General features: G+C 41.7%; 2 protein-coding genes across 8 annotated transcripts in view; one reads left to right on the top strand and one right to left on the bottom strand.

Annotated features, from left to right (window-relative positions):
- The window catches only part of SH3RF2 (SH3 domain containing ring finger 2), a 143,989-nt gene that overhangs the window by 73,050 nt on the left and 55,174 nt on the right, over window positions 1-15,765 (bottom strand). For 6 of the 7 annotated variants that reach the window (XM_089909449.1, XM_089909450.1, XM_089909448.1 and 3 more), the window contains exons 3-4: window positions 9,167-9,436; window positions 5,735-5,830 (exon numbers count right to left, since the gene is read on the bottom strand). In XM_089909449.1, the coding sequence (XP_089765575.1) occupies window positions 5,735-5,830; window positions 9,167-9,436 (366 nt within the window). The remainder of the gene's footprint in view (window positions 1-5,734; window positions 5,831-9,166; window positions 9,437-15,765) is intronic. The other variant, XM_089909454.1, reaches the window with a different exon arrangement.
- Window positions 7,767-15,765, top strand: part of GRXCR2 (glutaredoxin and cysteine rich domain containing 2) — a 143,662-nt gene continuing 135,663 nt past the window's right edge. Inside the window, exon 1 of the mRNA XM_022590007.3 lies at window positions 7,767-7,862. The gene's annotated coding sequence lies outside the window, so the exon portion shown is untranslated. The remainder of the gene's footprint in view (window positions 7,863-15,765) is intronic.

The raw sequence follows: 15,765 nt of genomic DNA, 5'->3' as shown, positions 1-15,765 counted from the left end.
AAAACAAACAAACAAATGACCCCCCTCACCCCAATCTGTAGAGTTTACCAATCTCTGTGGTGTAAAGATCTACCAATGGTTTAACAACTGGCTAGCAAGATTCCTGAAAACCTAACACCCAGCCCTTGCCATCTAGCTCCAGCCAGCTCTAGCACCACCACTGACTGTATTGTATTTTGAGTACCCTGCCCACCCAGGGCCCTGTGAGTTCATGTCCTTCAGAAATGGGAAATATGCTGACAAAGGGGATTGTGTGAATAAACTTTCCAGGACAGTTACTTAAATTTCCATCACGGTGATTGTCACCAGTTGCCCTCTAAAAGCACGTGTCTCATTCTAGTTTAGAGATTCACCTATAGAGGTAAAAGGGAGTTTGCTCCTTTAAGAACTTTTTCTTCATTTAAGAACTTTTTAATAACAATGTGAGGATGATTAAGATGATTAATATAGTTGAGATAGAAAATTTTTAAAAAGATGTAGTTCCTGCCGCCAGAAGCTTGTAATATTGTGAAAAGAAACCATCAAGTAGGGGAAGGGGCATTATTATGCCCACTTTAAAGACAAGAGAGCTGAAGGGGTGACATACGTGGCAGAGCCAGCATGTAAACAACCAAACAAGAAAAGACCAGGCGGTAATAAACGCTCTCATGTGTCAGAGGGTGACTGCGGGAGGCGGCTACTTTAGATTGGTGGGGGGGCTGTCAAGGAAGACCTGCTGAGAAGGTGACATTCAAGCTGAGACACAGATGCCAAGAAGGAACCAGCCATGTGAAGACAAGCGTGAGAACATTCCAGGAGAGGGATTGCAAGCTAGTGGAAAGATCCCGAAGAGGGAGAAAGCTCAGCCTGTTTGAGAAAACGATGTGAAAGAACCAGAAAGAAGGATGGACCAGAGTGAGTGAGGAACAGGTGGTAAAGAGGAGACCATGGAGGCAGGCAGGATCCGGATCGCATACGACTGGGAGGCTCTGAGTCTATTGACTGTAATAGGAAGCCTTTGGCAGGATTTAGGTGGAAGGGTGACATGATCTGATGTATGCTTTTATTTAGAAGCTCATGCTACGGTTTGACAGTTTCCTCCTTAGCGTCTGACCCAGCCATCCCACTCCTAGGTAATTACCCAAGAGAAATGAAAACTCAGGCTCACTCAAAACTTGGTATGCACGTGTTTATAGTTGCTTTAGTGATAGCTGCCAAACAATTGGAAACAATCACAGTGTCTTTCAGTCGGCGAATGGATGACAGACTCCGGCACATCCGCATCGTGGAGTATGACTCAACAAAGAAAAGGCACGAGCTGCCAATACACCCGACAACATGGATGAACCTCAAAGGCATTATGCTAAGTGAAGGGAGCCAGACTCCAAAAGCTACATTCTATGTGATTCCATTTCTGTGACATTCTGGAAAAGGAAAACTGCAGGAACAGAAGACAGATCAGTGGGTGCCAGGGGTTGCAGTCAGGGAAGGAGCGGACTTCCAAGAGGCAGCCTGCCCTCGTATTTTTTGGCAAGTGTTGGAACTATTTTATGTCTTGATGGTAGTGTGGTTATACTGTATGCATTTATCAGAATGCAGAGACACCAAAAAGAGCAAAGTTTACTGTATGTAAATAAAAATAAATATATAAAAACTCACTCTGGCTGCTATGCAGAAGTGCCAGACGGGAAGGAGGGAGATCAACTGGGAAATTACTGAAATTATTTAGGGCGCTTCTGATGGAAGCCTGGACCATGTCTCATGTTCCCCCAGAGCACCCATCCCGCCACTGTTCACCCAGTAAGACGATAATACACGCTCTCTGAGTTGACTGAGTAAAGTTCTTTCTGGTCATTCATAGCCACGATGAAATAAGTTAATTTTTTTCTGCCTTCACCTAATTGTTCTGTCCCCAGGTGAGCAATACCGTGGGTGTTTCCATCAGCAACACAGACAAAGAGCCCCGTGTGACTCTAGGTCTTCCCTGTCCTCTGCCAGGGTGATTAATAGCTCAGCCGGGGAAGGACTGCAGAGCTCTTCAATTTGCACCCACTCATTTGAAACAATATCCTTGAGGTCCACTGGGTTGAGCGAGGTTCGTATAACCCAGGCGGGCCCCGCTGGAGAAGTCTTGACAAGAACGGGCATAAGCTCCGCGTTTGTTTTACCACCTTTTACCCAGATGCAATTCAATAAGTCAAATGATACATTAACAAGAAAAATCCTGTTTATGCCAAAAAGCCCACCTCACTCTCAGAAGAAAGCTCTCCTTCCTTCCAATTGCTTTGCATGGCGCTGGTAGTTCAAAACTTATTTAAAGGGTTCTCAGCAAGTGCTGGTCTTAATGAAATGACTGGAATCAAATTTTAAGTACTGCTTTAAAAAGCTCAATTTAGATTTCAAGTAATTTTGAATTCAAAATTTTGAATTTTGAATTTTTTTTTAATTGTTCCCAGATCAGAGCAACCAGTTGATTATCTTTTCCCCTCCTAGCAATTAGGAGAACAGGACCCTAGTTTCATGATGACTGTGAGGGTTCTTGTAATCACTAATTTTAGAGGTGGAGTAGTGGGGAGAGTGTCCAAATGAATAATCATTAAATGTAGAAGTTTTGGAAAAAAAGGATATCAGAAATGGGTAATGAAATCAGTGATGCCTTTTTTCCCCAGACCTATGAAGAAGCTTCTTGAAATAATACAGGGGACCATGCAAGCTCTAATCTGCAAAAATTTAAGCACCTCCTATGTATCCAACTAGGATTAGTTGTAGCTCATCTCTGTCCTTGGAGACTTAACGGTTATCTCCCAAACATCGTAATTGTTCCTCTTCAGCATATGTTGCTTGATCCAGCAAATGGCTCTACCACTGACCTAGACACACAAATCCGAAAATGGGGCGTGATCCTTGACCACTTCCTCACCCCTATCCCCCGCTCCTGTGGATCTACCTCCTAAAAGGTCCTGGAATCTGTCCAGTTGTTTCCAATCTACTAGTCAAAGCTACAATCATTTTCTAACTGAGCCATGTAGTAGCCTCCTAATTGATCTTTCTGCTTTTTAAAAATCCCTCCTCCTCAAATTATTCTTCCTACTGCATCCAGAGCAATCTTTAAGAACCCCAAATCTGATGGAGTCACTGCCTTACTTTAAATTTATCAGTGGTGTCTTCTGACTTCTGGGTCAAGTCCAAACTTCTTATGATATGGCAGAGGTGAGGATGCTCAGCAAATACTCCAAGTAGTCCCCTATACTTCTCAGCTGATTTCAAGCCAGGTGGGACTATGTGACTGGTTCAGGCCAATGGACTATGAGTGGGAGTGACAAATGTCACAGAGCTGAGGCCTTTGCTGATACACAGCTCACTCTTCTTTACTCTTCCCCGCCATGAAACCTAGGAAGTCCATATGTTCCAGATGGCACTGCTACAAGACGGCCCAGCCTCATCAGTCTGGGTTCCTCAGTGACTGTGTGAGCACAGCCTCTCACCATTCTGTGCTGAACATGTAATGTGGATTCGAAATAACTTTTTCTTTGTGAAGCCACTGAGATACAGGGGCTGTTTATTACCATAGCATAACCTAGCTCATCCTGACTAATGCAGGAAGGTTTACAAAGTCTCCCGTGGTGTGTGTCCCATTTGCTTCCCTGGCTTCATTTTTTTTGTCTCTCTCTTACTCTCTAAGCTCCAGCTCTAGTAGTCTTTGGTCCTTTGGAGGCACCACACTTCCTCATCCTGCAGGACTTTTGCACATGTTACCTCCATTCCCTAAAACACTCTTCCCTCCATGCTTGCTCCTCATCATTTGTCAGATCTTGGCTTACAAGGCATTTGCCGACACCCTACCCAGGTAAGTTGAACATCATACTCTCCTCCCCCCAATAGTTCCCTCTCCTTCACTCTTTGCATCATTCATCACACTTATAATTATTTATTCATGTCTGCCCCTACAATCCTTGAAAGTAGGGACTCATATCTGTCTTGTATCACTGGAACTTAGCACAGGACCTGACATGGCAGGCACTCAATGAAAAATAAGTTGAATGATTGAATATATATTTAGGACAGGGTCACGTTGAAAGGTATGTTCTCTGAATTTTTTTCCTGGTCAGTCGGACCACCTCCCAAATATTTTTTTCATTCATTCACTTGTGAAGCTAATTTTTTTTTATGAAGTACCTGCTCTGTGTTGGGCTAGCCTGTGAAGTACAAGCCACACACCCATCAGGTGTTCTGAGAAGAAAGAGACAACTGAGTATTCAACTAGTTGCTGGAATTTTATGGAAAAAGAAGATTTCTAGCTGAGCCTCATAAAATGAGTGAAGTTGAACACGTAGAGAGAATTGGGTGGCTGTACCTGGAAGGGGCTTCAACAAGAGAAAAAGCACCATCATTTAGCGAAGAGAGTAGGAAGACCAGCCTCTCTGGACCATTCCTCTTCCCCTCCCTTCCATCTTTCATTCCTTCCATACAGATTGAGATGAGAGGTTGAGGGAACCTTGACAGCTGGGCAGTGTTCTGGACACACCATTCACTTCAGAACCCACTTCGGCTCTTACGAATGGTAGAACTGGTCCCTTCCTTCCAACTCTACCTCTGTTCTGTTTTATCCCACCCTCCTAGAGGGCAGGGAGCATACCTTCTACTTCTTTTATAGCTCCGCACTGCTAGCTTTTAATGCTTTATGCCTGGTAAGCACCCAATAAGTGCAGTTAAACAGTGAAACCTCTCTTTTAAATTTGTAATGACCTGCTTCAAGCTGGGGTGAGAATGATGGCTAGAGAGGTTAGGGGCTATAGGTTTTATTACTATCCTGGAGAAATAGGTAGATAGCCTAGCATGTGTTCTTTCTTTTTTTTTCAAAGTAGATTTAAAAAAACAATAGAAGTAATACGTGTTCATTTCTGAAGATTTACAAAATACAAGTCAGCAGAAGAACGTGAAAATTATCTAGAATCTCACCATCTGGTGATCACGACTGTTAATATCTTGGTACATAGTCTTCTAGCCCTTTATCCATTTATATATACACATATGTATTTACAAAGCTAGTTTCAAGCAGTTAATTTTTTTTTAATTGTAAAAAACACATAACAAAATTTACTATAATAACCATCTTTAAGTATACAGTTCAGTAGTGTTAATTTTATCCACATTGTAATAGAGCTCCAGAACTTCATCTTCTAAATCTGAAACTTTAAACTCATTAAACTTTATTTTACTTAACAATAAATCACAAACATATTTCCATAATACCAGATACTCCATGATATTGAGTATTCTCCTTTAACATTATTTTTAATGGGTATATATTTTTCCATCACCATAATTTAAAAAAACTAAATCCTTATTGTTGAGTTTTAGATTATTTCTGGTTTTTCACCACTATGCACAATGCTACAATGAACATTTTTGCACATTTTGTACACATATCTTTGCACACTTGTTTTAATACTTCCTTATAATGAACTCTCAGGTGTGGAATTAATGACTCAAAGGAGATGTACATTTTCAACATCCTTGATAGGAGTTTGGGTCTGGAAACGAGAGATGGTACCAATTTGTACTCCTGTCAGCAGAACGCAAAGGCCCATTTTCCCACACTCTTGCCAGAAATGGGTATTATCATCTAGCATCTTTTCTTTCAAGACTTTAGTTAATTCTGAAATAAGCCTCATATCAAATAGGAATTACTCACTGTAGCACATGTATAATTCTGAGTAAGCTTGAATCAGATGTAGACTTGATAGTCACGTACCTCTACAAACAAGATTGGGAAGATGCCGACCTTATCTCCTAACTTGCCTTCTGCCCAGTTCTCATCCACTCGGTTGATCACAGTGATGATATCATCCTGAAAGAGAGAAAGTCTCCTGGTTAGCATTTACTGTCAGTTTTCAGGTGCTGAAAGCCTTCAGTGGAGATCAGCTTGGAGTCTCAGATGGTGTAAGGGGCAAGGAATGTAACTTTCACAATTTATTTATTTACAAAATCTTCCACTAAAATAATCTTTCTCCATAAAGGGCAGTATTTGGGTCACCAAGACCAAAAGAGGAGTAGAAGTAATTTGGAGCATTGAAGAAATCCTATAGGAAAACTTGGAAATGTCTCTAATTTTCCATCACCAGCAGAATCTGGGCTTTTCATTTAAATTAATCTGATGGAGAAGCCAAGATGGAAGAGGTAGGGAGATAGAATTTTGGCTTAGCAAAAGGAAGAATGAATTTCATTCAGATTTTGAACACTTTTCAGTGTTCAAAAAAATTTTTTTAAATAAATTAATTTATATATTTGGCTGCGTGGGGTCTTTGTTGCTGCATGTGGGCTTGCTCTAGTTGCTGTGAGCGGGGGCTACTCTTTGTTGCAGTGCGCAGACTTCTCAGGGATTCTCATTGTGGTGGCTTCTTTTGTTGCAGAGCATGGGCTCTAGGTGCATGGGCTTCAGTAGTTGCGGCTCGTGGGCTCTAGAGCGCAGGCTCAGTAGTTGTGGTGCATGGGCTTAGATGCTCCACAACATGTGGGATCTTCCCAGACCAGGACTCGACCTGTGTCCCCTGCAATGGCAGGCAGACTCTTAACCACTGCGCCACCAAGGAAGTCCCCCTATTTAATTTTTAATGTATCAAACATAAAGTGGCTTTTTATTTGAATGTTTCTTATTACCAAAGGTTATATGAAGATTTGTAGAAACACTTGGAAACACAGATAAGCAAAACAAAGAAAGAATTCTATCACAATATAGATACAACCACTGTTAACATCTTGGTTGACACATTTTTTCCCAGATTCTTTTCTATGAGGATAAAATATATGTGCATAGAGACACACTGATTTTTAAAAACTTTTCAGAAAATATACATAGGCATGCAATAAAGTACAAACATTTTAGATGTAAAGCTTGATGAATTTTTAAAATTGAATATATCCATAAAACCCCAACCCAGAGTAAGAGATATAAAATACTTCCAGCACCAAGATGGCTCTTTAGTACTCTTTCCTGTCACGTAGCAAGACGTAACCACTACTCTGACTCCTAGCAAATACATTCATTTGGCTTATTTTGTATTTCTTACAAATGAAGTCATATAGGATACATTGAATTTTCACTTAATATCACATCAGGAATACCTTTCCATGTCCATGCCTGTTATCAATCTAAATCTGAATATTCATCCACTGATCTCTCTGATCTTCTGATCTATGCCCCTTAGTAATATAGATGAATCCAAATCTAAATCCATTACTGCATTATACCCTTTCTTAGATTTCTCTGTCCTTATTACAACCTGTAATTACATATTTATAGGTTATGATTTCTTTAATGCCTGTCCACCCCATCAGACCATAAACTTCATGTGTGCAGGGCCTGTATCTGTTTTGTTCATTTTGTCCCTAGGACCTTATATAGCGGCTCCCCTATAACAGTCAACCAATCATTCCTTTTAAAAATTTTTTTTATTGAGGTATAGTTGATGTACAATATTATATAAGTTTCAGGTGTACAACATAGTGATTCACAGTTTTTAAACAATCAATATTTCTTGAATGCATGCATGCGTGAATGAATAAATGCATGTGTGAATAAACTGTAAAATTTACTGAGATAGAAAATACTAGGAATAAAAGCTTCTGGAGAGAAGATCTTGAGTTTTCTTGGACATGCTGTGTTTAGGAAGACCATGAGATATACTGGTGTAATCTTGGCCTTCAATAGGCTTCCAGAAGGGATCAAATCCTCTCTTCTGGGTCCTCTGTCCTCATTTCCCATTTATGTGTCTGTTCCTTCCACTAGATTGCTGGCTCCGTGAAGACAGGGACAGTGACTCATCACTTTATCTCCAGTGGACAGCTTGGCACATGGATGGATTCAGTGAATGAACAAGCAGGTGGGTAAGTGTCCCAGTTTGCAAATTCCCAGAAAAGGGCAAAAAAGAAGGTACTGCTTCCTGCCTATGTCTTCCTCCAGCTGTGTCCCTAGAGCTTAGTGTCTAATGCCTGGCACAAAGTAAATACTCAATAAACGCTTGTGGAATTGAACTGCCCTTCTCCAGCTGTAGTCAAAGTATAAAATTTACAGGTCAGCTACAGAATGACGTTCCTTAGGGGACTCACTCTGAGGTGCTAAGACAATAACAAAGATCAGTATTTCAAACTATGGAGGACAGTGGGGTTATCTAGTTTGAGTGAATCTTAAGTAAATCTCATTTCCAGTAGTGATGGAATAAAAATGTTTTACAAAACAAAAGACCTTTCCTGAGCTACTGTAGCAGTGCCACTTGTACTTGTATTTGATCTACTTATCATAAGTAGCAAAGAATGAAAATCACCCCAACTTTGGTTTCTAAGAGAGAATTCAAATGTTTATGGAATAATAAGTACTGAATACGATGACTTAAAGTACAGTCGACCCTCCTCGTCCGCGGCTTCTGTAACTTCAGGAATCAATGTGTCCTAGAACTAATCCCCCTCAGATACTGAGGGATGGTTGTAGTCTAGACTTTAGTAGACTTGTCCTTACTTGCAAATGCTGAAGAATCATCCAAAAAAAAAAAAAGAGAGGGAAAAAACCTTAGGGTAACTAATGTGTTTGGAAAATATATCTTGTAAGAGGTGATTTATATGTAAAGATATAATTATGTTATTGTGTTGTTTGGAGTGTTTTGAATGCAATGTTTACAAACAAAATAGAGTGTTGTAAACGAGTAGTACTAGGTGATCAGAACTTGGTCAGCGAGAATACCCCTGCAGATACACAATGAAAAGGTAAGATCTGTAGTTCTACGCAGCACGCTGTTAAACCGTGTCTGTAATCTTCTGTCCAAGTGTCTGTTTCTCTCACTACTCTGCCTGAGGGTAGGTGCTGTGACTTGTTCATGCTGTCTCCCCAGTGTCTGCAAAGAGCAGGTGCTCAAAAGTGATTGTAGAATGAATGAATGAGTGTGCAGTTACTTAGTTTTGCAGTTGCAATAGAAAAGGTTTGAGGATTCCCGTCAAACTCCTATTAGATTTCTCTGGCGACTTTGCTACCATATGTTTGAATTATACATACACATTACATATATAGGCACACATTTATACATTTATGGATAAAATATAATTAAAAACAATCAGCAAATATTAAACAAAAACTCGAGGTTCTGCCAGTCTTTATGTGGTCACTGGTGACTTTGGTAGCTGCCCAGAATCTTACCTTGAGGAAGGTCAGGCAGTCCTGGTTCTTACTCTTGTCCTTGTCACGCAGGTCGAAGTTGTAGAGGGCCCGGCAGAGTGGGGGTGGCTGGGGAAGCTGCTTGAGGACCTCTACGGAGCTGGCTGGGAAGATCCCACTGACTCCATTGATTTCCCCCTGGTACCAGTTCTCATCCAACTGTCTCCGGAGGAGGATGACATCTCCCTTATTAAACCTCAGGTCACCAGGATTCTGCCCTCGGTAGTTGCACAAGGCCTTTGCTCGCGGCACCTGCAGTGTCACGGATCAATAAAATATGTATGGCTTAGAGGCTGGAGGGACACAAGGGATCATATTAATAACTAAGTACAGGGCACTTCCTATGTACTAAGTGCCGTACGTGGGTCATCTTGTTTAACCTTTGAGATAAACACTATTATTCCCCTTTCTAAGATGAGGTGACTGAGGCACAGAGTGCTTTAGGAAGTTGCCTAAGGTGACACAGCTGGGAAATGGCAGATATGGGGTTTGAACTCTGACAATCTGATTTTAGAGACCTGTTCTTTTTTTTTAATATACATTTATTTATTATTTATTTATTTATTTTTGGCTGCATTGGGTTTTCGTTACTGCGTGCGGGCTTTCTCCAGTTGCGGTGAACGGGGCTACTCTTCCTTGTGGTGAGCCAGCTTCTCATTGCAGTGGCTTCTCTTGTTGTGGAGCACGGGCTCTTGGCGCGGGCTTCAGTAGCTGTGGCGCACGGGCTCAGTAGTTGTGGCTTGCGAGCTCTAGACCGCAGGCTCAGTAGTTGTGGCGCACGGGCTTAGTTGCTCCGCGGCATGTGGGATCTTCCCGGACCAGGGCTTGAACCCGTGTCCCCTGAATAGACAGGCGGATTCTTAACCACTGCACCACCAGGGAAGCCCAGAGACCCTGTTCTTTTTTTTTTTTTTTTTTTGCGGTATGCAGGCCTCTCACTGTTGTGGCCTCTCCCGTTGCGGAGCACAGGCTCCGGATGCGCAGGCTCAGTGGCCATGGCTCGCTGGGCCCAGCCGCTCCACGGCATGTGGGATCTTCCCGGACCGGGGCACGAACCCATGTCCCCTGCATCAGCAGGTGGACTCTCAACCACTGCGCCACCAGGGAAGCCCAGACCCTGTTCTTAATCACTATGCAGGGAACAGGATTTTGGACTTGACTCCACAACTATGTGAACTTGAGTGAGGCTGTGACTCTTTCTGGGATCTGAATACTGATTTTGAATTATGGCTCCACCTCTTTGCTCTTGTGTGACTGTGGTCAAGCTATTTCATCTTTCTTAAACCACATTCATTTATAAAAATGGGGTAATAATAGAACGTCTACCTCATTAGAGTTGCTGTGAGGACTAAAAAATATTGATAATGCATTCTGTGTATTGCTTGGTACATAGTATGTGCTCAATAAATGACACCTCTTAGAATTAACACCTGTAATGTAGGGCTCAGTGTTGACGGCAAGAAAATTGAGGTGAAAACCCCCTGAAAATAGAAAGTGCTACGTGAGAGTGATGCATTATAAGTTGTCTTCAGCCTGTCTAGAAAGTGTAAACCTCATGTGTGTTTGGATCTTTAGGAAGCACAACCGAGATGAGTTAATAGTCAGAAATCAATAATCACCTAAAAAAAAATCAGCTAAAGAATTGTCATTTGTCAACTCAATTTTCAGTCTAAATAATTATTTCAGTCAAATGCATTTCTTTTCCTGATTGAAACTGGTTTCTCCACAGAGAAATGGCGTCACTTTGGTCTTGTTTGAGGTCAGTTTGACAAATGGAAAGTTCTAGTAACTTAGATTTTATAGAAAGCCCTTCAGTGTCACCTGTGATTGTATTGTATTTTGTGCTTTCCTCGGCCATTGGGTGGAGTATTCCCCTCTGCTGGGGACAGTCTTGCTGGGACCTTCAAGGACCTTCAGAGTCTGCAGTGTTCATTTGAAAAGGAATTTCAAGCAGCTTCAGGGTCGAGACAAGGCCTGAATGGCATCATATTGCTGATGGGACAGCAGCAGAGCAATGGTTTTCTGCTGGTCCCTGGGGAGTTAGAAAACCACAGGAACATAGCTCATCCTTGGGAAACTGGTGGACAAATGAGCAAAGATGTATGTGCTAGGAGGTTTAACACACTGTTGTAGATAAATGGAACCAGTTGAATAAATTATGATACATCCATACAATGGAAAACCCTACAGTCATTAAAACTGATGATGTTGATCTATAATTAATAACACTGAGAGTTACTCATAATATACTGTTAAGTATAATAGAAGAGATTAAAAACAGTTATGTAGACTAGGCTCTCTTTGTAAATATACATATATATTTTTTACCTGGGGAAAATGCTAGATGGCTATATACTAACATTTTAAGAGTGGTTATTTCTAAATGATGAGATTTTTGAATATTAAAAAAAAAAAAGTTCCCCTAAGTGCTTTGCAGTGTTTTCTAACTTTCCTACAATGAAAATATTGTACTGTCTATTACAATTGGATAGTAAAAAGAAAATGAATGAAGCTGGGGGATGAGAAGTGAAAGGTATGGGAGGAATTTCGGAAGAAAATAAGCCTAGCTGAGTGGGATCAACAAACCATGTAACTACCTTTTGGAGAAGCTTCTCCCTTACCTGAGAAGTAAGCAGGTAGAAGCAGATCGAGAACAGAGGATTTCTGGGGAATGATCTGAATCTGTTAGACTCCCAGGGTTAGACATATCAGGGAATAATAATTGTCGCTAAGCCTTCTCCCAATTTTACACTGTGATATAAATCACACTTTTATGGGTATATGAGCACCTGGCACACACTGGTCACATTTACCAGGCTCACTGGCAGCTACATCTGGCCAATGGGATATAAGCAAATTTTAGGAAGTGTTCCTACTGAGAGAGACTGACTTTCTTTTTCTTTCCTCCATTTTGCTATGTGGGATGCAGAGCTGGCGCTCTAGCTGCCATCTTGAACAATGAGGATAAGGGTCACACCTAAAAAGGGGAGAAAGTAGTCTGGGTTGCAGAGCTGCCAGGCAAGTCCTGGACTACTTTACTTCCAGACTTGTGTCTGAAATCTAAATAAACTTCCATCTTGGCTAATACACTGTTATTTTGGATTTATAAAAGGAAAAGAAAGAAAAGGAAGAAAGAATGAAAAAATTAGGAAAAAAGGAATTGAAGCTCCTTTGACTTTGCATAATAATGATAATATCGGGGCTTCCCTGGTGGCACAGTGGTTGAGAGTCCGCCTGCTGATGCAGGGGACACGGGTTCGTGCCCCGGTCTGGGAAGATCCCACATGCCGCGGAGCAGCTGGGCCCGTGAGCCATGGCCGCTGGGCCTGCGCGTCCGGAGCCTGTGCTCCGCAACGGGAGAGGCCAGAACAGTGAGAGGCCCGCGTACCGCAAAAAAAAAAAACAAAAAAAACACGATAATATCAATAGCTAATATTTATTGAGTGCTTCCTCCTATGTACCAGATACTGTGCTAAGCACTCCACAGTATATTTTATTTAATTCTCACAACAACCTGTGATTAGAAAACTGGGGATCAGAGAGGTTAAAAATTTGCCAAAGTTCATGAAGCTAGAAAGTGGTAGATTTTGGAATTTGAGCTCAAGTATGTCTATTCTCAAGCCCAAGGTCTTAACTACTCAACCAGTTTCTCAAAATGAAGTCTGTGGTTTACCTAGATCACAGTCTCAGGAAATGTAAAAAATGCAGACTCTTGGACCCCATCCCTGACCAATTTGACCAGAATCTCTTAGAGGGCAGTTTAAGTAGCTGCATTTTTATCCAGCTCTCCCATCCATCCAAGTTTGATGCCGCTGGTCTGAGTTATGTCTTTTTCTAACTAAAATGGAGATTTGATGTAGTTTTGTAAATGGCTGAGCTGCTTTTTCCCTTTCTTTTCTGGAAGACATTCCCATACAAGGTGGCTTATGTATTTTAATGACTATTGAGCAAGTATATTAGACTAAAACTGCACAAAATGCTTAAATCTCTTTGAAGGTGCATAGACTTTGAAACCCTGAGAGAGTACTAATTGCCTGACCATCTTCATCTTTTCTCTATCTCCCCTCAGTTGAGATAAACTATTGTGGAAGCAAACTGTAAATTCTATTTTTAACATGAAGATTCTTTTCATCACCTCTTTTCTTCATTCTCCCCTTTTACTCTCAGTCCTACATTCATACTTATAGAAAACATTGGCTTCCATGCTGTAAAGAGGGTAGGGGTGGGGAAGGAGAGAGAAAGAATCTGAAGAGGGGAAGGAAATTAGCATTTATTGTGTTTCTGGCAAGCCATAGAAATTTGTCTTACATTATTGCACTACTGCACTTTCCATGTACAGTACTATCTCATTTATATGAGCTCAAAGCCCTGTGAAGTAGGTTTATCTTAATTTTATTGACGAAGAAACAGGTTCTGAGACGTTCAACCTTCAGGCAAAGTCACACAGCCAATGTACAGCGGCCCCGAGACTGACTTCCGTTCATTTGACGTCAAAGCCCTGATTTCTCTTTCATCCCGCTGAAGTCACCTAGTATGTTTTTCCATCATAAAACTCATTTGGGTGATGTTTTATAATCACAATCTGAATAGAGTTTGAATGCCATCTGCTTGCTGCTGGCTGAACGAGCATGAATTATTGAACTCTAGAGCCCTCACATAAAAGTTAAGCACCTGCCTGAAGAGACTCAGCTGGTTGATTCTATCTAGTCAGCAATGGTTCTCTCAAGGGAAAATGACTCCAAGTTCTGCAGCAGCCATCACCCATTGTTTTGTTGGGTGAAACAAAACACCACCCCAATTGTTTTCTGTCTCGACAGGTGCAGGAGGGAGGGAGAATGGGGATAAAGTGGGTGTGGAGGTCTCACAGCCAGGTCATTACCAAATGTTTCTCCTGGTGTTTTTCAGAAAGCCAGATAATCGAGTGGAAGGCTGTGTGTGTGCCTACAAAGCTTTCCTTCTCTGAGATTCAAAAGGATTAATACTTCTATGCACCTGTAGTTTGTCTATTGATTTGTCATCTCAGTAGGGTGAGGTGAAAGCCACACGAGGTCCATGCTTTTGATGGAAGATAAAGCACAGAACCCTGAAATAAGGAAGCAGGGGGTATGCAGAGACAGTAGTGGTAAAATTATGTTTTAGTAGTTACGTGTGTTGGTAATAAAATGGCAGCCATCCCTTCTCTGAGGATCCACCCATTTGCTCTCCATCTTCTCATGGGCATGTTTTTCACTCTGGTCACACTGCATACACATGGGTATGTGGCCCAGGCTGGCCAGTTATATAACCGAGCAAGGCCCTGTGAAGGCCTTTCTGGGGACAGAAGCACCCCCACCCACCCCCACCATGTCCCTTGCCTCCTGTTTGTAAAAGAGCTTTAGCCTCCTAGGCCTTCCCTGAGTTCCAGAGAACAAATTCAATCAAAAATGAGAAAATGCAGAAACAAAAAGAGTCAAGTGAGACAACATAATAGTTTAGCCATAATACAAAGTCAAGGACCTTCAGTTCCTGCTTAAGGACTATAAGTAATATTTTAGCCATGTCCTTGAGTTGTTTTACAGATACTAAAACCCTCCCCAGGTGAAAAAAGTTAGCTGCATGCTGACCATATACACGTAGACCCCAGACAAGTTAAATCCAAAAGGTTGATGATGTTAACTCCCAAAATACCACTCAGTTACCTCTCCACCAACCAATCAGAAAAATGTCCATGAGCTGATCCGGCACCCTGCAACCCTCTCCCTCACCTTGCCTTGAAAATCCCTTCCCTGAAATCCTTCAGGGAGTTTTGATCTTTTGAGATTAGCCACCCATTCTCCTTGCTTGGTGTCCTGCAGTAAACGCCGCACTTTCCTTCACCACAACCTGATGTCAGTAGATTGGCTTTACTGTGCGGGTGAGTGGACCCAAGTTTGGCTCGGTAACAGAGTGCCCAAATCCTCCTGGCATAAAGCTTGGTACAAGGCAGGCGTGTGCCCCAAATAGGGTCAGTTAGAATCTCCTTTGACCTTTGATATATAGACACCCAAGAAGAGAGTGTTTCTTTTGGATCATGAGCCTGGAGGTGGTAAGCCTTGGACTACCAGTGGTGATATTTCCCAGCCAGCAGACACACCTTCCTGAGTGAAGCTGCAGAAGGCAGCAGAACTAGAGATATCGTGAGATAAACAGGTAAGTAATGGATAGAGCCTTCACAAGAAAATTTGAATGTCTATATCCAACTGTGCCTAAAGGATACACAGTTAAATGAGATGATATCCTCAATGTATTGCTTATTACTGAAACTGCTTGGAGTTATTTTCTGACCCCTGAAACTGAAAAAGTCCTGATTCACACATATTAAAAACCCAGAAACAACAAAACTGCATAGCAGTGAAATATCCAAAAAGCAGAATTCAGAAACAGCAGGAGGACTAGCTGCCAATGAGCTCTGAGCTTATTTCCAATTGGAAAATAAAGAAGGAGGCATATGGATTGATAACAGGGTAAGAGAAAAGGAGCCCAAGATTAGAATCATCACAGTGATGAGACAAGGGAAAAAGCCGAGCTGGAGTGAGCATTCAGCCTGTTCCTGTGTAATGAAC

This window comes from Delphinapterus leucas, chromosome 3 (assembly GCF_059928025.1).
Source record: "Delphinapterus leucas isolate spDelLeu-1000000601 "Yukka" chromosome 3, BTC_Dleu_Yukka2, whole genome shotgun sequence".
Taxonomy (NCBI): domain Eukaryota; kingdom Metazoa; phylum Chordata; class Mammalia; order Artiodactyla; family Monodontidae; genus Delphinapterus; species Delphinapterus leucas.
This window is presented reverse-complemented; position numbering and strand designations above follow the sequence as displayed.